The sequence below is a fragment of the Bombus vancouverensis genome, chromosome 13 (genome assembly GCF_051014615.1).
Source record: "Bombus vancouverensis nearcticus chromosome 13, iyBomVanc1_principal, whole genome shotgun sequence".
Lineage (NCBI taxonomy): Eukaryota > Metazoa > Arthropoda > Insecta > Hymenoptera > Apidae > Bombus > Bombus vancouverensis.
The window spans coordinates 566614-589828 of record NC_134923.1 but is presented as its reverse complement, the minus strand read 5'-3'; the positions used below and the strand labels follow the sequence as shown (position 1 = coordinate 589828).

Here is a 23215-nt window from a genome sequence, read left to right as displayed (position 1 = left end):
CACGCTGATATTCACTTACAAGTATCTCTACTACACATTTAACCCAGTCCAACACAGAAAATTATACATATCTCAACAAATGTTATAAATTAATAGTTTAGACGTTATAAATTAATTGCTTATATGTTATATATTAATGGCTTAAATGTTATAAATTAATAGCTTAAATATTATAAATTAATTTCTCAAGTATTGTAAATTAATGGCTTAGACGTTATAAATTACTAGTTACAATGTTGTTATTTGATATTTTTTTTTATTTACCTTATATTTAAATTCTTCTTGGATGTTCACTGTCCGGAATTTCAGGCACGAAAGAGCTCGCGCGCGACTTCCGCGTTCCGTATATATCTTGACAAGGTGTCGAGATGTCAATCAAACGTTAACGATCTCTTGACATAGCAAAGGACGGGTTTTCCATTATAACAAAATCAAATTGAACAATTTCTTAATTTTTATCGTAAATTGGCGCCTTCGACGATTTAATACGCTATCCATTTTTATCATTTTAATAGTTTCTACAAACTAAGACTAAATTCACACCTCCTTGATACTAGTTTTCGACTATCAATTAGTTTGAACAAAAAGGGAAAAGAGCCTAACGGCAGTCGATGACGTTACTGTGAAATATGTTATGGTATTTAAATAATCAGCCAGATAAAATTCATATTAATCATTATATTATATTATCGATATTCGTTCATTTACTCGTGCTAATTACAAAATAAAATGTTCTCTTTTCTTGAATAATACCTACATCACCGTCTGCGATATTTAAATTTCTTATTTAATGCTTATTTAAAAGTCAGGTACCTTTTTAATTCCTCTCAAGTTAAACGAGTAAATTTACTCGTTATAGTCGTAACATAAAATGGCTATTTTCTTCAATACCACTTGCATCGCTGTACGTGATACAAATATTAATTATGTATCGAATAATATGTACCAATTGGCTGTAATCGCGGTTAGGTATTTCTTCGTTTGATCTATCAAGAGATCTATTAGGCTATTAGCGAAAGACTTATTGATTCCTCAAAAATGTATCTTAACTTAAATCTTAAAGATTAACTAAATGATTATATTTGATTAGTATTCGACAGTGTCTATCATATTCAGCCATCTTCTTTTATAATTGATACTGCTCGGATCAATTATTTTATAATAAATTGCAGATTATGCCACGGTATATTATAAGATATTTGTCTATAGCTCTTTTTTTCTAATTCATTGATTTTATTATTAGTCTCGTTGGTTTTTCCTGTGAGTATCTGCTGTACGTACATTGGAAATACATAATGGATACGTACATTATATATATATTTTAAAATATAAAAATAAAAAATTAACAATACTATTATAAATATTGCTATTATAATTAATTAATAATAATTTAATTAGATAATTAAATTAAAATAATTTATAAATATTTAACGTAATAAAATAAAATTTTTTAATAAAATTGATAAAAATTGAATTATCTTGTATATAAGTATATATTAATATATAATTATTAATTTTAAATGTATTAATTTTAAAATCTTTATACATATATTTAATTTTATAAAAAAATTAAAATATAAATATAAATATTTTAACTTTAAATTGAAAAAAATGTATTATATATAATTAAATATTTATATATAAAAATTGATATAAATTATAAATATTTTATTATCTTGGGATATATAATTAAATTATTATTAATGATAGGTAATATTAATTTATAATTATTTATTTATTTATATATATATATATACGTCGGGTTTACATTAGAATTAGGGTTAGGGGCGTGAAACGAATCTTCGTTTGGGTTACACGTTGTCGTTATGCAATAGAGAAGACATTGACTAGTGCAAATACGATTACCATAGAACCGGACAAGTAACCGTGGTTATTAGATATTCGAGAGACTAATGACAATGATCCTAGGTTCAATAACGAATCCGCGGACAACGGGACGGTAGTCGTACGCACTCGCAAAAAATCTAAGTCGGATTCTGTGTTAATATTCGCTGACCGTAAGGAGTTAATCCTTTTTTGTCGATGAGACCGCAAGAGAGAGAGACTTTCCGACCCGGTGATACCTCAGAGGAAAAATATGACGGGGTGTGTCTAAGGACACGAGATCATCGGATTCGTCGGGGACATCCTACGTTCGGAAAGTAAGGGAAATTGACGTTGCTGCTAATTGGCCAATCTCCATATCGGTAGTTAGAAAAGGATGCTAGCCGTCCTTGAGGGAGGGTTGCTAGTGGGAGACGTCGTTCGTGGAAAAATAGGTCTCTCCTGTCTTCCCGTAACTGGGACAAAGACTGTGTATCTGTGGAAGGATTTTAGGTAACTAGATATTAGTGTTTATGACGGTCCTCGGGCTAGCCGATCACGTACTGTGGAGACGCGTCGACATCTGGTAAACTCTGCCCGGAGAATAGGATCTGCGTGTGGCGAGCTACGGGACAGAAACCGTTGGAATGTTTACTGCCATGTGCCGCTACAAATCTTTCTTTTAAGGAGAGCTATAGGATTACTTAATGCCTTTGTTAGATGGAGAGTTCGTCCCGTTGACCGTGTGACACCAATTACCTCTCAGAGAAAAGACATCGACTCCCGACTGTCGGACGCCAACGCCGCGATGCATCTTAGTCCCCATCAGAGATAAGGCCCCAACCCCGACTTTCGGACTCCTTGGAATCCACACCAAACCCCCCAACATCCCCAAGCCAGGGTGTATATAAGCCGAGACTTCACGCAGCCCGGGGAGTTCTCGTTCTAGTTGCTGTTCTTGTACAACACCCCTTTCTCTGTTCAACGTTATTCTACTGTAAGTGCCAAAGTCATAATAAATTTCGATAAAAGAGAATTAATAGTTGGGCTACGACTCAGCTTTCTTTTCTCTCGCAACCCAAGTACCAACTTTACGTGACATTTTGGCGATCCGTGTCAGGATCCATCAACTTCAAGAAAACGAAATTACGCATTTCGGCATACGTGCATCATTGAAGATTGAGGGATCAGCGGACCTCTGCAGATCAGCTCACTTTGCGTGAAAACGACTTCTACGGAAAGCGGACTACGGTCATCACCAAAATTGAAACTGGTCACGAAAAGAAGAATATTCAGGTAAAGAACTGGATTCTTTTAAATATTATCGTACTCGTCGCAATAGCTTCGCTAGTACAGACTCCAACAACAGTACAATAACCACTATGAGCAAAAAATCAGAAGACACATCTTCTGTTAGCCCTATGGCTACTGGTGTGGATCCAAGTATTTGGGCCATACTAGACGCTATGCAGAAGCAGAACGAAATCAAGTTAAGAAAACTGTTAAAGGAGACTATTAAAGCAGCGACTAGTCGGAGTTATCAGGGTAGTTTAGTTTCTAATAATTTGAACAAAAGCTTGGAGAATACAGACGTTACTGTAGGAAACGAAGAAATGGTTTTGAAAGAATTTTCAAAAGAATTGCAGTCTAATGTAGAAAATTCTTATGAAAAGAAAGTATCAATTGACACCGCTTCACAGGATTATATTTTCATTAAAACAGACTTAATGTTTGATGTCAATAGCTCAACAGAATACCAGAAAGAGTCTGTGAAACGAAGGAAAGAAGATATTGCAGTATTGTATAATGATTTGTCACCATCTTCGTCACAAGATACTCAAAATTTACAAGAATGGTTTGACAAAAAAAGTAAAAGTTTAGGAGAAGCAGAAAAAGATCATAACAAGAAGGATAATATTTCAATGAGAAATATTTTGGACGGCGATACAAATAAAGAAAACCAAATTGAAACGAAGGAATTAGAAGCAGTTAGTAAATCAACTGCTGAAAATGATACAAAATCAATAGACAACGTTGAACAAAATATATCATTAGAATCCATACAAAAAGCAAGAGATAATGCTTACAATAATGAACATTTGCTTATAGAAGAAGACCAAATGATGACAACGAAAAATGCGTGTGACACTACAGAATCAAAAACTTCAGCAGATCTTATGTCGAGAAATTTAGATGCTAATACACAAGAGAAGTCTTTAGAGAATAAAGATGACAAGAATCCATCTCCATCTATGTTAGATAGTAGTAAACGGAGCAGTCGTTATAATGTTGCTGCAAAGCCTGCTACTTCGCCAAAATTTGAAGAAATTGTTTATAATCAAACCAGACAATCAAACACAAATAAAATTTTGCGAAGCGCTTTAAAGACGAAATTAATCGAAGACAAGTCTGAAATAATTAATAAACAAAAGGCATCGGAAAATGTAGAAAATAAATTTGCCAAAGAAGAAAAAAGAGGTGTTAAACAAAAATCAATTTCAGATAATGAAAACGAAACAACTGATACTCGTCAACGAAGGGAAGTTCTTTTAACGAACACAGCTAGTGATAGCGATAGGTATAAATCTGTAGAAAATGATAATGCAGTAACGGGTGTAATAGCAACTGATGAAGCGAAACATAGAGGCAGACCTAGGAGATCGGATAAAGTCGAAGTTAAAAAAGATGAAGATACAAGGAAGATCCTACAAAATGAGAAGGGTGGATTAGAAGAACAAAGAAAACTCGAAGAAGATACAAAAGAAGAAACTACAGAGACAGAAGTCAATTCAAAAGGCATATTAAATAATAAGTGCGATTTACTTGATACCGAAAGAGCTATTGAAATTAATGATACGGTTCAAGATATTAAATTTACTGAAGGTAGAAGCCGCACTCAAAATGATATGGAAGATGTAGTAGAAGATTCACAAGAATTATCTAATAAAAGTAAATTATCAGAAATAAGGATTGCACTTAACAAAATTGAATATACAAAAACTATTTTACGGAATAAAAAGAATTCATTAGAAAGAGAAAGAGGAGTAAGGGAAAAGAAGAAAATGTACAGACAGAAATTATTTCAAAAAATATATCAGATGATAAATGTGATTTGCTTTAGAAAAAAAAAATATTATCTACAAACTACATTTGGAATTTATTTATTTTAGTGAGGAGAAAGAGAAAGGATAGAGGAGTTGATCAATAGACTGTGGATTTTGAAGCGTTTATGAAAAACTTACAATTTTTGATAAAATATTCAACGTAAAGTCTTTGTTATAATATTCAGATAGATAGATGAAAAAAAACTGAATTTGCATAATTACTCATGGCTTATTGATCAATCATGCGACTCGTTCAGAGGTAACTCGAGTTGTAAAGGCGACAATTTATTAAAAATGGTATATCTGACGTACGATGCATTTGCTCATGTTAAACTATTTAAATAAGTATAAAAATCACGCGAAAAAAAATCTACTGAGAATAATGTTGAACTAGTTAATAATAATAAATCATATAGTGAAACACAAACCTTAAATCAAGATTTTAAGTTCAAAAAAAAAAAAGAAGAAAGAAGTTGATAAAATGACAGCAACATGTAGCAGCAGGCGAGAGAAAATAAGCCAAATTTCTAAAAGAAGAAACGATGCTCAAGAACTCGAAATTTCTCGAGTGGATATGCTAAACAACGAATTTAATGAACAGTTGAAAGAACGTGAAACAGCAATAAAAGACTTACATCAAATGTTAAAGCATCAATCGGAAATTCATAAAGTTACCTTAAATGAAGCAAGTTTGAAAATAGGAGAACTCTCTGATAAAATTAAATGTTTTAAAGGAAAAGATAGCCAGATACCGAAACGTAATGAATTACTCGAAGAAGAACAGAATAAATGGAGAAATTTAGAAAAAATGATTACAGAAAAACTTGAAGAAGAAAAATCCCGTTAGGAAACAGCTGAAGACGAAGTGAGAAAGCTTTCCAAATATAACGAGCAACTTCTAAAAGATTATCAAGAAATCCATAAAAAAAAAAAAAAAAAAAAAAGAGAAAGGAAATACGCTGAGGTTGTTCATCATAATCACAGGTAAAGAATTAAACATGTACCTCAACTGAAAGATAAAATCAATCGACAGGATTTATATGCGAAGAACATAAGAACACAATATATAGAACAGCACAAGATGATCGAAAAATTGAGAGCAAAAGGAAAACGTGTGCATAATAAAGGTAAAGAGAACACATAATGTATCTTCACCAGGGGCGCATGATCCAAAATTAAATAATAAAATAAAAGGTTTTGTTACTGAAAAGTTAGAGAGATTTCATGACAACAAAAGCATTGCCTGTGCAGAGTGCAGTGTATCAATGTGCACTAAAAATGCAAGCAACGTGACGATTACTTTTAGAACACCACAAGCACCACGAAAACACAATCAAGACCAAACAAGATCAAGTTCAAAAGTGAAGTTACGTGAGCTTATTACTGCTAACGACCAAAAATTGAATTACGATCCCGAGCATCAACTCGCTGATCTTCAAGTAGAATGTTCCGACAAAGACAGGACGACACAAGAGTTCGAGAAGCACATAGAGGACATGAAGGAGGAAGTGCAAAAATTAGAATTGCAACTCGACGAGTTACAAAAAAAAAAAACACACGCACGTAAAAAGAGTTCAATCTTTTGGAATACAAATTGAAGAACTAACAATAAAATTAGAAGAAATAACATAAGTCACAAATATGAAGTTGACTTGCTGGAACAAAAAAAAAAGGCCAAACTTAATTCATGTGTTAGTAATTCAATGGAGGAACGTGAAGCTGGAGCTAAAGATGCAAAAGAGATAAAATGTAGTTCTTGAACCACAAGGACAAATAATCTGCCCTTCAATGTGAACTAGACGAACTAAAGGGTGAATATGAAAAAGTGGGTGATTTTGGATATAAATATGAAGAAGAAACTAATAAATTGAAACTGGATTTTGAAAAATAAGAAAAATGATCCTTGTCAATGAAAATAAATTTGAAATATTGCGTAGGGTAGAAATTGAAGGTAAAGTAAAAGATATGAACGAACAAAATAATTTTCTTAGAAAAGAGCTGGAAAGCGTCCAAAAACTTTCCAAAGATGTTAATAATCGCTTACTCGAGGCGAACCAAGAATTAAAAGATTCACATAGAAAACACACTCTTATTTGAAAATGGAAAAAAAAGAAAAAAAAACATCAGGAAGAATTAGGCGATATAATAAAACTTCATGATGAAGGAAAATATAAACTGATACAGCATTGGTGTTCTGTAGAATGTCAAACTGCCATAAAGGGTTACATTGATGGAAAAGTGTAGTAAATATTTAAATAACAATCCATGACTTCTTAAGTAATTGTAACAATCTTGATGTTTTACTATGGAACAACTAGATGAAGTGCACAGTGACATTAATAAAGTAGAATCATCGATAGTGTTACTAATGCTCAGTGTCAAACATTAATTAAAACACTTGGTGAAACTTTTGATGATAAAGCCCAAACATTGCATGTCACGGATACAGACACAGATTTGTCTAAACTAGTTGATAGTAGTTCAGAAGTAATGGTACTGACTGTAGAAACTACTATATATTAATGATATGAATGAAAGTACAGAAGAAAATATTGTTTTAACTGTACATGAAAAGGATGCTGTTGTAAATTCCAATGAAGAAAAAAAAATGCTTCTGCAGAACAAAAAGGAATGAAGAACGCTGAAATTGTAAATGAAGAATTTAATTCGATAGGTTAAGCACGAGAAAGTGATGGAACAATTATAGAAGTAATTTCAACAGAAATTGTGGCTCGAGAAGTTTCTGAAAATTGTAGCCAGAAATACAATTATGACATATTAAATCATACAAAGACAAGAAACGATTCTATAACTCCTATTATCTCAGGAGTAATTAGTGATCTAGAAACTGCAGATGACATTGATATTAAAGAAAAGAATAACAAGAAACAACAAATGGAAATGGCAAGATTGATCTTTTAATAGTTCACATAAAATTAATGTAGAAAAGAAAATTATTCATAATAAAATTGTCGTACTTATACATGTTGCTAATACAGAAGGAAGGAATAAATCTATAAATGAAGCAGATAAAGTGCGCATAACTAACAAAAGAAGTGTCATTCAGGATATCTTTGATGATTGGGGCATTGAAAATGCAGAAGATGACAGTCAGTCGATATCTAAAGCTCCAGATACTGTGGAAATTGAATTGAAAAGTTTACTAAATGACACAAAAACACGAACTATAGAGGAAAGCACAGTTGTACTGGTTGAAGAAGAAATTACATGCATGGAAAAAGAACCAGTTGTAGATGCTGAAAAGGCTTTAGAAATTGCTAAACAAAACAAAGAAATGCAAGTATCAAAGGAACAACTGGATAACAATCAAACTATAAAGAAACAACAAGATAGTATAAAACCATTATTCAAAGACCACTAACTCATTCTATATCACAGGCTGTTAGAAAGTCTACAAAAGATTCAACACGTGATACTGCGGCATTTCGTCAAACTTAGCAAATTATCCCTATTAATCGTAGTCGAAATTTAACCAGCCAACAACCTTCACAGGTTGAAATAGCAAAAGCATATACCACGACGAAAAAGAACAAGTACAAGTCAGAGTCCAATTCCATCGCTCCATACTGAGGAAACACTAAGATTTTGGAGGACCAAAATCAATCTAAAGAGGGGGGTATGTGACATCAATCACATCTCAACCTACATCAGTGATAATACATCGACCCCCGACATTCGGACACTTTTCTACATCATAACCTACACCTATCCCCTCAACATCCTAAAACCAAAACGTATATAAACCGAGACTTCACCCAGCTCGGGCAGTTCTTGTTCCTCTTCTAGTTGCTGTACTCATACAACCCCTATTCTCCGGTTCGGTGTTATTTTGTAAGTGTTTATAATAAAGTTTTATAAAGGAAAATAAGTAGTTGGGTTACGACTCAGCCTTCTTACTACCACCCAAGTACCAACTTTACGTGACAGGAGCCGCCTCGGACCTAAGACTGATAATATAGGACTTGGGTTAAGTAGTAGAAAGGTAGTCGCGATACACTGTGTGGTTTTTAATAGTTCTTACACACGGTGTGTACGCGAACCTTTCCCACCAAACTAGATTAAGAGTGGGGCCGCTCCACTGGGATACGTCGCAAGAGAGGGTAGGAGATCCGACCGGCCTTGGATACAGTGTCCGGCCGTGGGAGGGAGGAATCCGTCTTCAATGTCTCTGCCATGTACATAGCTTTGTTTCCCCCTCCTTCCATTGTGTCTAAGGCATGAGCCTGCTAGGTAAGCCTTACTGATGAGTCCACTAGCAGGCTCTGGACGAAACACACTTTTTTTCTTCTTTTTCTCCGTCTTCCTTCATATATCCGTGATAATTGTAGCCTGCTGGCTGTAGATGTCGCTTGCCGGGGTGTAGTACTGCTGTATTTCCTTCTTATTTAGATGTCGTGGAAGAAAAATCGGACTTTGGAAAAGTACGAGGCGCCGAGATTTGAACCCGGGATCCGAACGTTTGTACTCTATGGCGCTAACCACTGCGCTGCCGTCGTCCGACACTAGTTGGTTTCGAGTGGTGAGATTTGCGTTCTCGTGTGCCGCCACGAGAGGAAATCTCAGTGTGGGTGTGCTTTCTGAACGAAGAACGCGGATTCGTTGTTCACACTTTTCGTTAGGAAAGTGAGGGTGCCCATTGATTATAGCCAACGTTAATGAATGAAGATAGGAGGAGGAAGCCTCCTACCAACGTGGCTCGTGGGTGACATTGTTTATTGGAAAAATAACTACCCGCTTTCTCCGTTATTTGTAAGAGTGCGCAATAAACCTAAGCATTGTTCTAAGGACCATCCATAAACCGAAAACACTTACAGGGTTAGAGATTCCTTCAAGCTATTAAGATTACGTCAAAGGATTCAGTTTATAGGATATAGTATGTAGTAGATCAGTATATAGTATAAAGTTTCAGACGGCGCACGGACCATCGTACGCGCCGTAACAGAGAGAGTTATAAGAATATACATAAAATGTAATTAAACATCGCAAAAGTAACTTAATTAGAAATGACTAGAATGTATGATGTATAATATAATGAATTCAAATTGTCTAAAAAATATTACAAATTTATAGAGATTTTACTATAAAATGTTTTGAACAGAAGCTGATACAGTTATATAGCATTTTCAAGCATTTACGAACATTAATGTACTAATTTGAAATTAGCAATATTGAAGCGCGGTACTCGGAAAGACGAATGTACATGGATAATTGTATGCACTAATCAACGATACGGTTATAATTGCATGCTTGATAGAAAAATATCATCTTAAAATTGATATGATTTCATGGAATCGCGTCTAACTTGGTATCTCGAAAGTATCTTAAGCAAACTAATTAGCGTGCCTGTTATGTCTTTTAAAATGTAAATTAACATGTAACAAAGAAACCTTCATCAATTTGATTCGCTTCAAACTGCGCAAATAAGTAGTATAAATAATATTTGTGATAGATTTGGCATCAATTCCATGTTTCCTTTAATATTTGCCTTTAGAAAGTCCAATTCGTTTCACGATTATACAAATTACTAAAAAAATGTCTATATTAGTAATTTATTTATTTTGCATTAATCGTGACATGTTAGTTGCATTATGTTATATGTAAACTACCACAGAGGAAAAATGATAATCTTTCAGTTATTAGTTTTCTGATTTTAATGTCATTTTATGAGTACTTTAACACGATGTACTTGTAAATGAAAACAACCAATTAGGTCTAAAAACATAAGCCTGTTACCAAGACTCTTATTAAATTGAACAAGCTTTTCAAAAATCGAACGTGTATATTAACGCGAACTTATTATTTGACTGATTTGACTGATTTGACTGACATCCGAAATTGGTGAGATCATATGAAATTTTGCTTTTCGCGGTTCGGTGTATAAGAACGCGTCACCGATTGCTCAACTTTCGATATAAAAAGCGGATCAAGTCTACCGGATTATCCTACAAACACGCATTAATTCGTAAGAGTTAGTCATCATCTGGATAATAATTATCTGAAGAAACTTTCAACGTGAAAATATAATATTTTCATTGATTACATATTGCGTTCGCCATAATTGAAAAAATGGTAAACCTTCGATCTCATCTTTCTAATACACATTTTCTTTACCTCGTGATAAATAAATTCTTGGAAATTTAGGAAAATTTTCAGTGATCATTTTAAGGAATTTGACAAATTTCCAACGAGACTATGTGACACCGTTAGGTAAAAGTGATTCAAATGTAGTAGCGATATTAAACGAGAAATCTATAAAGGTGTCATTAGAAATTCTAAGAATGTCTCTGCATCTTTATCTTAGGTATTACGCCAATAGTTTTCATTACCGTGATGTAATATTTATCATGCTTATTTTGTACGTAAAACGAATCGTTGGAATATTCCCGAAGCTAACGAAGCATTTCCCAAAAGTTAAACCGAAGAAATTAACGCGAATAGTTAAGTGAAATTTTTCCATTAACTTGCTGACCAACCGGCAAATAAAGAATCATAAAAATTGTTTCAATGTGTTGAGGTCACGCATAACTTCTTTTTTCATTGACGATTACCAAACAGGTAAAATTTCGAAATTGTACGAAGGCCACGTGACCAGATCGTATTGGAATTTGAAGTGCATGGAAAAAGACAACTCGAAGTACAAACCTTGAGCTGTACTACTCGAAATACAAACGTGAACTAATGGATGCAGAAAAGCAATTAACGCCAAACATCCGAACAGCATCTTGGAGCCCGTCATTGTTCTGAAATAAAAGAAGTGACGAATTAAAAAGACGCAGGACTAATAATAATAAAGGAAACTTAGTTCGTATTATAAATTGAATTTACATCAGAAAAGAAGCACGATCAAGCGAAACAGATCGTAGAAATGACAAATATCATCGATATACGTTTCAGTGTAATTTCACTTTTGAAAATTATTTAGTTTAATACGATCGTATTCATCGCTCTGAAACTTTCATTGTGCTGCAATTTGTGCTGCGTCTTTTTAATTTCTCTATCTTTCTGTGTTTTCGGAAAAATTACTTGAAAGATTAAGAATTGCTTGCCTTATTTTATTTTCGATTAGTTAGGATTTGATTATTCCAGGTAAGCTTTATTATTTATAACAGGTTTTATCACTTGTTTATTATTTAGGAGTTTGTTATTTTAGGATTAGTACCTTTTAGGATTTCTTATCCTTCGAGTTTCTGTTTCAGATATCTAGGTCTATTTCAAGATGTTTTATTACATTAGGATTATTTATTCGATTAAGATAATTTAAGAGTTTCACAATGTACAAAGAAATAATCGCGTGAAATTTAGATTTATGCTTTAAACGTATTAAACACGCGGTAATTTCAATGTCTATAGCCTCGAACGTGTTCTGATTAGTTGTGTCATTGTCTGTGACATTGAAATCACAAAAATCCATTGCAAGTGTGCTGTCATGCAATGTGGATGTAATTGGGTTTTTTGGGTATTTCCTGTATCATCTGATTTGTACAGTACTATTTTAACGCAAGGACAGGAAAGTTATTATATATTTCCCGTCCATTATTTGAATCGTTGTGAAGTGTAACGAATTATATTCGATTCGAGGAGATGTTAATGAATTACCCATTTCATATGTAATTACATGGAAATAAAAATCATTGCAAAAATAATTGATCTAATGACAACGGAATTTCCAATATTTTTTTGTTTCGTCACGTCTTTTTCATAATATATCTTTTATAGGTACGTGATTTATTAATCGTTCGAATGGAAATAATTATTCGTATAATATTCAAATGATTCTAGCCATAAAATAAATTAAAACGATACCTGTCAATGATATGCAATCTGCGTATGACGTCAACCTCGATCTATGCTTATACAAGAAATTTTATCAATCAATGACTAGATATACAATAATCAAATATTATAAAATTTCCTGAAAACCTTTAGGTGTTAATATTAAGGTGTTAATATCTTTAATATTTGCAAGTTATTGTTTAGCGCTAATTAGTTAGAATGTAACAAGTGGTGTACCAGAATTGAGATAATTAAGCCACACGAACAATCTTATTTAGATCTTTTTAATTTTTTAATTCTCTTTTGCTCTAATACTTCGTAAAATTAATCTTCATTAGCTACTACACTTCATAGAATGACAAGAGATAATTTTTCTTATATAACGTTTCATTCATAAAATCTATCATTAAAGTATATCTTCATAAAAATATCATTCCATACTAACGGTATATTTGGTGTCATACGAGATAACAGTTACCAGTGATGACATATGTAACTTTATAAAGATATCTCGTTTTATTATATATTAAAAGAATGTACTCATTGCTGCTATATTTCAGATGAAAAAAAGGAGGCAACGATTTTACAGTAAAATCGTTCGTTTACAACTGATTCATTTACATTTCATGATAATACTGTGCATTCTGAATATGCTATGATTTGCTTTAAAATAATAAATAGTCCATTCTTGCATACTATTGCTCCGGCTTTACTTGTATTTTCGATATTGGTATAAATAGAAAGACAATTAATGTCGTTCGAGTCTATTTTCGGATCATTTATATTACGTTTAATCCATATAGTTATTATATGAGACATAGTATCGTAAAATTTGGAAGAATAAAACGTTCGTACAGGAAGTACATTTTATAAGAACTCCAACAAATCTGCGTGTGCACCTAAAGTACAAACTGATAGTGATTGTTCATAAGTTTATATACATTATCTAATGTCAATCGAAGGTATCAATTCTTTTTCTCCATAAGAGTACTTTTTCATTTATATGTGTTCAACCGTGAAGCATATGTCACCTACAACGAAAAAGAGTTTTCCTATACTTAATATTTCCTTTATATACCTATGAAAGTCTATTCTTCGCGTAGTATGAAATTATGAATAAATCTGGAATATTGTTCAATCTGAAAAGAAAAATAACTCATTGACATCATTCATTGATACGAGATTCAGAATGTTTGTTTTGTCTTGCAGAAAAAGAAGGCAGCCCTCCCTTTCTTTTAATGTGAAATAGAAAGCGAAAATTTGAAAACAGATTTTTTGGAAATTTACTTGCAAATATCGTTTTCAATATCGTGATTTTCTTCCCAATGGTACTGTACTTTCAAATTTTCCAGTATCCCTCTAAAAACAAAAAGTCGAACCTCGTTATTATTAACATAGGCATTACAAGGAAGAGATACTTCTAATACTTTAGAAAGCAGCTCCTTTTTATTATGGATTTCTTTATAATCATGTAAATAAGAAATTCCGGAAATTTTTTCCTCAAGAATTTAATTCTTGTGTTTTGATTGATAATTATTACACTGCATACTAACTTTTCGCATACTGTTCGCGTCTAACAATTTCCTAATAATTTAATTTCTTCAATTACTTCAAAATTACATATGTTCTTGCACGAATTCAAAAGTACGTATGATACAATTACAATTGATTCTAAAATAATAATTATTTAAAGATATTAAGATACTAATTAAACGTTTCACTATATTTCAAAATCTGGAACAACAAATTTTTATTTATAAAAAATGAAACTGTGTTTATATATTCTTTGTCATGATGCTATTTCTTATTACCATGTCGACATTTTTTAAAATTCATTTTGTTATCTCTACGCAATATGAAAATTCATATACTGCTTAATATTTTTTACATATTATCCATCCACCGCATGATATCTCCTGAAAAATCAAAATATTAATGTTATATTATTACAATGCTTCTTAAATTTCAATTTTTGACAAATATATCCAATATATACATCCAATATATTTTGCACAATTATTATTTATCAAAAAATTCTAAGTTAGTAACTTTCTTTTCAAATGGCAAATAACATATACTTTGACTTACCTGTAAGTTTTTGTTCCTAATCATCATTTCCTCTTATAGAACATCATTATTGTTCTTATAATTACTACCCGTGTCATAGATATTGTAGTGGCTACAACTGAATTAATAGAAAATGATAAATAACTGTGTATAACGCTAACACATAACTGTGTATAACAATGACACATAACTTTTACTTACATATCAGTCGATAAGGGATTACTGTGATATCCTGTTGATGTTTCTTAAGGCACTTGATTAGGTGTGATACGGTATCATTCCTTATGGTATCCTGTAGATAAGTATTTTAGAAAATAGCAAGAATAAATCTAAATTATTCAGAGGTTCCAGTTTCGGCTTAGACATAAATACAGGACCATTTGCAAAGAAGAAAGGGTGCGTTTCTACAGCCTCGTTATAGTAACCATGAATACCAATCTCTGAATTACTGGTTACTAAACATAAATATCCTATAAAATTTAATATATTTCTTTAATTTTTAATACATACATGAGTTAGTAGTTCTAAATTATGAATCATCCTACCTGTGATATTACACTTTTCCTTATAATATCATCACTCAAGTGAACAACATTAAGATCATGTAAACCATGTCATCCTATCTTACTGTGAAGATACTTAGTTATGTTATCTAACATTATAAAAATATCATCAAATTCAAGTCCTTTTATTCACATCACATGGCCACGACGATCTGGTTCTTCGTTATATAATGTTCTAAAATTTGTCGTACATATAGGATGTACAAACCGTGATATCAAGGTATCAGTTCTTCCTTCTCAAGGGACAGTTTCATTAAAATTCTGATAGAATTAAAAATTAATTATTAATATTCTAACAATCATATATGTTAAATACATTATAGTCAACGATATATACCTGAGCGAATGTAGGGGTGATTCCTTGATAATTATAAATGTCATCAGCCCACATCATTGTACCTCTTCTTTGTACTCCAGCCTCTAGATTAACAGCCTAAACAAACATACAAAATTTTATAGAAGCTGTACAAAATATAGTATATATGCGCAATATTGAAGCGTTCAAGGGGATATAAAGGTAATGTACATCACATACACGTGTACTCTCATGCAACAAAATACAATCAGATTTAATAGTATAAGCTCTTTTATTCATCATAATAGATTGGAAATTTAAGTGTCTTACGAGGGTGAGTAAAAAGTTACCCGCTCTGTCGGTGTAGAATTTATTTTAAGCAATTGTCAAAAAAGACATACATCATTTTTTGACATAATCACTCAATTTCTGTATACACTTTGTCCATTTGCTGAAGGACCTTCGTATTTTCTCATTAAAAAATGTTTTGGGCTGAGCTGCGAACCACGAATGCATCGTCGTCTTCACCTTTTCATCAGCTTTCTCGGCATCCATCTCGCACAAACTTTTTAAAACCCAAATCTGTCGTGCACTATTGCATAAGCAGAGCCGTGGCTCATTTGCAAATGATTTGCCACATTATCCAGCGTCACTCGTCTATTCCATAGAGCATAAGTTCATGAGCACGTTCAATGTTGTCATCGTGGATGTGGACGGGCGTCCAGCTGTTTTTTCATAACACTTGTGCGATCTTCTTTGAACTTTTGTGCCCATTCAAACACACTTCGTGACAAAACACTTTCTCCATAATGTGCATTAAATCTTTGATAAATATAGGCATCAAACATAACCTCCGACCACAAGAAACGAATCACAGCATCCTGCACTGTTTTCCTGCAAATCGCCATTGCAAAGCGCCATTACTCGCACAACGGTCACAAACGAATTGACGTAACACAATGAAACCTACGCAGCAGCACTGAACAGATATTGAAGTCATACGAAGAGTGCAGATGGATCAATACGGTCGACAGAAGTTTTAACTATCTGGAGTGCGGATAAATTTTTACCGAGAGTCGTATAGGAATCTATAATCTGTAAGTACACCTTTGGCTGAATGGAAATTTCTCTTACATATAGTCAAAAATGCAGAAACAGTGTATTGAATTGGAAAGTGATAAAAAATAAGTGAAGTTTTGAGGTTGCATGTGATTGCATGAGTACACAGGACGTTTTTAGCGAATAAAAAATAATTTTGAAAGACACGAGACTTATCTTGTATTTTATGCACTCTCTGTGTCCGAATCTCCAGAATCTCTCTATCTTATGAAGTGTTTTAGATTAGCCGGAAAATTTTGTATGTACATACAAGAAGTATACGATCTAAGTGGAATATTCCATTATTCTCTTGATACAACAGAAACGAAATTTACAGAACTTCTCAGAAAGTTGGTTTATTATTACCAAATTAATAGAATTAATATACGTTTATCATCTTTACATACCTAAGTCGTGGAGGTTTATCGTGCGTAGAAAATTAGTGTCGTTTCAAAGTTACATTTCGTACATTTTAAGCCTATAATTTGTAACGTACAAAACAATGTAAATTTGAGCTGTTTCTTATCTCCACAATAAGAAAATCCAACTTTACGTTTTTTACACAATGATATTTATGGAACAGTAATATCATATTATTGCATCGCTTGGAGAATGAAGTCAAGGTACGATGTGACCCTAGTGTAAACGCTGGGATACCCAGCTGTGCCGCACTTATAAGCATAAGACACAATACCTATTAAATACGAGGTTAATTCATGTTGTATCAGCATTGGTCCGCCGTGGTCAGCCTGAAAGGATCGTTAAATTTTTAATCAAAGATACTGAAATATATCGATCGAATTGTATTGAAATTATACTTATATACAGTAATAATCTTCTATTGATTTGTGTATTGAAATACTCCAATTCATAATGTACATGTTATATGTATTTTGAGCAAAACTAAGATTAGAAGGAAATTAGATTAAATACCATAATGAGGTGTGAGAAATGGGCAAAACTATTGAATTGTGTTTATCTATTATTTCTAATGTTTAAGACGTCGATTTGATGTTAATTCGAATTGACGTGTCTTCAGATACCGTATAGTTTGTAGTAACTCTGTAACTTAATTACCGTACAAGAATCCTTTCCACCCTGAGCATGTTCGGCGCATATTATACCATCAGTGATATCAGGTGCATTAGGAAATTTGGAATAAGCTATTTTGCATTTGGCGTTCTTAATCACTGGCATTTGTACTACCATTAATGCATTACGTCGTGGTCGTCCTACGAAGAAAATAAGAAAGATATTTAAGACTGGAACTGTTTAATTTTATTATAAAATTGATATCACTTACTATATCTTAACGCTCTCCATCCAGCAACAAGGGGGTTATAGCCGACGAAGTTGCTCTTTCGTAGGCGCTCTTTCGTACAAATGGGATATACGTACCCTGAAAAATAAAAAAATAAATGAAAATGCAGGAAACGAATGACCAAAAGTATGAGAAAGAATTGTACACGCTTTATGACACAATATATGTGTACAGTAAGAAATTTCAGGATATGATACTTCAGTAATACTCAATAGCATATATATATATATATATATATACATATATATATATATACATATATATATATATATATATATATATACATATATATATATATATATATATATATATATATATATATATATATATATATATTGAGGACTTACTCGAAAATGGCACCTCCTCCACCAATCTAGGAATGGCAATATTATGATTGTGTATGTTTTCTATTCCATCCATATGTGCACAATGTGCTGCGGTCAAAACATGCTTAGCCGTTATCAGGGAACCTCCGTACTTCCATAGTGGTTTGTCTGGGTTTCGGGGATTACGAAAACTTTATGCAGCGATCCATGGCCAAGCGCCTAAAATGCAATAGTCATAGTTGTGAATATACATAATTTTTTCTCACATAATGAGTAACAACGATTATTACCTATTCGATATTCGATCATACAGCAGACGATAAGTACATACGTACAAATACTCTGAAATAGAGATTTGATAAAGACAGAAATTAAATTTTTATTCCAGTGGAATACAAATTATTAAATAATTCTATATAATTTCTATTTGAACTATACTGAACTATAAAGTTCAAACGTGTAATTTCTGCCCTAACAGTTTTTGATCTCTATCCATATTATTACTCCTATATCAATTTTTTATTTCAAGCAAAAAGATACTCTTCCTAACATGAAGTAAAAGAAAGAAATAATTCAAGTTAATAAGTAAAGTTTCTACCGATAAAATCATAGCATTATTATTTAGTCTAATTGAAATGTACATTGATGTGCTGTTTAATGCCTTTAAAGTTCATTCTTTGCAGTAAATGGCTTATTATTAATCGGAAAGAAAGACATAAAACGTGCCTTCTTGATTGTCCGGTGTGGTACATTCTGGATCAAACAATTTTAAAACATTTATACAGTTCAAAGATGCGTAAGAAAGCGACACCGATTACTCAACTTTCGAAGTAAAAAGCCGATCAAGTCCACCGGATTGCCCTACAGACACGTATTAATCCGTAAGAGTTAGTCACCATGTTGATAATAATTATCTAAAGAAACTCACGTGAAAATATAAAATTTTAATTGATTAGATATTGTGTTAGCCATACTTAAGAAAGAAAATGAAAATGAATGAAATGAAAGAAAAGGACTACCTTCAACCTCATTTTTTAAATAAACACTTTGTCAGTTTTGCGGTAAATAAATTCTTAGGAATTCAGGACAGTTTTTAGTGAATCATTTTGTTTCGACCGTTCGCGGAGAGACGCGATCGCGAGATAGCACGTCAACGAGAGTTGTAAGTTCCCGTTACGATTAAATAATCGACGCCACGAACTGATCGATCCCCTTATTTCGATTATGATAATAAGGGTAGTTCAATGAAATTCCACAGAATTAACACAAATAAATTAATGTTTATTTCAACAACTTATTAACTAGAAAGATATAAAAGGAACAAAAAAAATGTAACTGCGTTTTGGTTGATAAGTAATGCGCGACATACCACATGTGTTGACGGTTCGACTTCTCGAAAAGTTCTGAACGCCTTTCGATTTTTTTCGTTTTTTCTGGAAGGCGACCCCCACTACGTTCGGATCACGCCACATTCTTTTACTGCCAGGTAAAATACGGGCCACGAGTCGACGTTTCTGGAAGTCGCCCTGCTTAATGAACCACGCGCTTGCCACTACAATGTTTGTTTGCCGGGCAGACGCGACGATCCATCTGCGACATTATAGTGCCGCGATCGATAGTTAAGAATATGACCTATGGTAAGCCGCATGGCGTAACATTCTCCCCCCGTTGAGAGGGTACCGATCAAACTAGCGAGGTGTGGTTGAAGTTCCCATCTTATTTCGTCTCGGTGGCTAGTTGTTCGGGTTTCTCGAGATCGGGTTGAATTGGCAGTGGGACAAGCCTTTTGACGCCCCGATCCAAAATGCTCTTTGCCGTCTGAACTGTAGCTGTCCGGATGACACCATCGGCGCCTGGATGAACCTTGATAACTCGGCCCAGAGGCCAATGCATGGAGGGAACGTTGTCCTCTCTGAGGATGACGATTGTGCCCTTTTGGATGCTGTGTCCACCCTTGCTCCATTTATTGCGGTTGGTTAGCTCGTTCAAATACTCCTTATGCCAGCGCTTCCAAAAATGTTGTTTAAGCTGTTGGATATGCTGCCATTTGGAGAGTCGGTTCGATGGAATGTCTCTGAAATCTCGATCACGTAAGCACATTAATGAATCGCCAATGAGGAAATGTCCGGGAGTGAGGGCTAGGAGATCATTTGGATCGGTGGAGATAGGAGTTAGCGGGCGGGAATTGAGGACTGCTTCTATTTCTATGATAAGAGTATTACGGTGTTAAGCTCATATGTTTCTGTTTCTCCACTCGCGCTGCGCCATAATATCCTTTGATATTTCCGATCCTCTGGTCGTACGAGGAATTGCCGATACATTTTCTCGATGTCGCCAGTGAGTACGTACTGATGAGCGCGGAATCTAATTAATATACAAAATAAATTGTGAATTGATTCGAGAATATAGGATTTCCCCATTTTCATGATTATCGTGATTTTTGTATAAATATATTTGTGAAGATACTAATAATTAGGTACTTATAAATTAGTATTATCAATTATTTTGCATTTATAATTCCGCCTCTAGTATAAGTGTTAATTGAAAACTAACTTTATGTTTCAAAAAGTACTAGCAAAGTCGTTGAGTAACAAGCCACTGATGCTAATACAAATAGCATTGTCGTAATTAAATATTTCTAAATATTCATTTTTCATTTTGAACCTGTAGAAACAATTTATTATATATACTATTAGCTAAGAAATTGCATATTTAATTAAGTCGAAATATAAAACTTAGTTATTTTGATAATTTCGAAAATAAAAAACTGACAAACATTTCAATTTAATTTGTGGTTGGAACAAAAGACAGTTATTTTTCATTAATTGAAATATTGCAATGCAGAGTACTTTCCTAAATACGGCGAGAGTATTCCTGATGGTGAAACGAGCGTTGCTTCATCGAACGCAGCTAAAGAAAACAACATCTATGTAGTTGGTGGTACGATGCCTGAAATAGAGGGCGATAAATTGTACAATACCTGTACTATTTGGGGTCCCGATGGAACTTTGATAGCAAGACACCGAAAGGTAAGTAATATATTCCTTTATGGCTTTGAATTTGAAAATATCGGGGTGAAGAAAGTGACTCTATCTAGGAATAATTTAGGAATATACATATGTACATACGTATACTATAACCAATTCTATAATTTACGGTTTATAAAATACGTTATGATACGGGAAACGCCCATTTTTGTTGTAATGTGTTTGTTGTTGTATAAATTTTTCACATACTTAAAATATTATTATACTTATTTTTTCTCCTTTTTAAACATTATTAAATGATAAGATTTTTTAATAAAAGAAAGTGATAAAAACGCTGTCAGTTATTAAATAAAAAATAATTAAAGTTTAGGAGTTGGTAACTTTGATATTAAATTACAAAAGTTGCAGCAATATAATTAGCGACCACATTTTTATGTTATTAGGTACATCTATTCGACATCGACATTCCTAATAAGATTACTTTTCGAGAGAGTGATTCACTCAGTCCTGGTAACTCCCTAACGACGTTCGATGTGAAGGGCTGCAAAATAGGTATTGGCATTTGCTATGATATTAGATTCGAGGAAATGGCACGCATTTATCGGAACAAAGGTACAGTAACTTAATCGATCAATACTTAACTAGCAAAAAATTAAATATCTTTCTTAAATATATTCTATATAAAATTAATATAATCTGTAACTCTGTATAAAAAGAAGCTTAATTTAAAAAACCAGTATATTTGCTGAAAATGAAACAAATAAAAGAATTAAAAGCACAATAAGAGGACTGTCCTCGCATATTCAGAAATGATGGAATGTGAACCGTGCAACTACGAAGTTAATTGGTATTCGGTGGCTTCATATTTCCTGCTTCTCTGGGTTAGGTTGCCAAATGCTGATATATCCAGCGGCATTCAATATGACCACTGGACCACTGCACTGGTCATTACTTCAGCGTTTCAGAGCGAATGATAATCAATTATACGTTGCCTGTATATCACCGGCTCGTGTTCCTTAAGCAAGTTACGACGCATGGGGACATACACAGTTGACCAATCTGTGGGGAAAGATTCTTTACGATTTGGAAACTCAAGAGAATATGGCAGTCACCGATATCGGTAATTTACAGCTTAAAATTAAAAGCGAGAGATCCATGTTGTAATTAATTTTTAGTCTCGTTAATTTATCGATTTAGCCATCTTCCTCTGTATTTGTTGAATTTATTAGTAAGCATTACTTATTACTTCGTATGTTTCTTTTTTCTAACAGATCTAAAAGTTGTTGAGGAAGTAAGGGCTCGGATACCTACATTTTCTCAGAGACGTACAGATTTGTACGACACTGTCTGTAAGAAGGAGTAACTCTACACTAAAACAGAAAATGTTTTTTTATAATATTTCTACTACAATATCCTTTTTTGTGAATTATTACTAATTTCTTATCATTTGTACTAAATGAATGACTCAATTAAGAAAACCAAAACGTTATAAATAATAATCTGTATATCTTGTGTATCAACATGTAATTGGATATTATAATAATATAGGAATGCTATAATAATGTAGGATAACAATATAGGAGAATAATAATATAGAAAAAAATACATGCTTTTAAACACCTTTAATATCGATCACATAAATTGGTATAATTCACAATGATTACGCATACATAAAAGACCCCATACCATAAAATACCATAAAATTTTACTTGATAGTAAAATTTACGATCAAAAGGCAATTACGTATCGTTTAACAACATTTAATTTATAACACCTTTTAAACATTTAGACAGATTAACACATAACACTTCTTATATATAAACATCAATTCGAAGT

The 23215-nt window shown here is 33.0% G+C and overlaps 1 protein-coding gene and 1 long non-coding RNA gene across 2 annotated transcripts; one reads left to right on the top strand and one right to left on the bottom strand.

The window, feature by feature from the left end:
• Positions 1-14149: 14149 nt before the first annotated feature.
• On the bottom strand, positions 14150-16590 carry LOC143303511 (uncharacterized). The gene is made up of 6 exons (XR_013059902.1): positions 15998-16590; positions 15690-15785; positions 15335-15613; positions 14991-15259; positions 14811-14907; positions 14150-14638 (listed from the first exon to the last, which is right to left on the bottom strand). It is a non-coding gene; the product is annotated as an uncharacterized LOC143303511 (long non-coding RNA).
• A 29-nt stretch (positions 16591-16619) lies between these two features.
• Positions 16620-22777, top strand: LOC143303510 (omega-amidase NIT2-A-like). The gene is made up of 4 exons (XM_076623795.1): positions 16620-16744; positions 21237-21421; positions 21823-21991; positions 22266-22777. The coding sequence occupies exons 2-4, from the start codon at positions 21338-21340 to the stop codon at positions 22397-22399; spliced, it is 387 nt and encodes a 128-aa protein (XP_076479910.1). The 5' UTR covers positions 16620-16744; positions 21237-21337; the 3' UTR covers positions 22400-22777.
• The last annotated feature ends 438 nt before the right edge of the window (positions 22778-23215 follow it).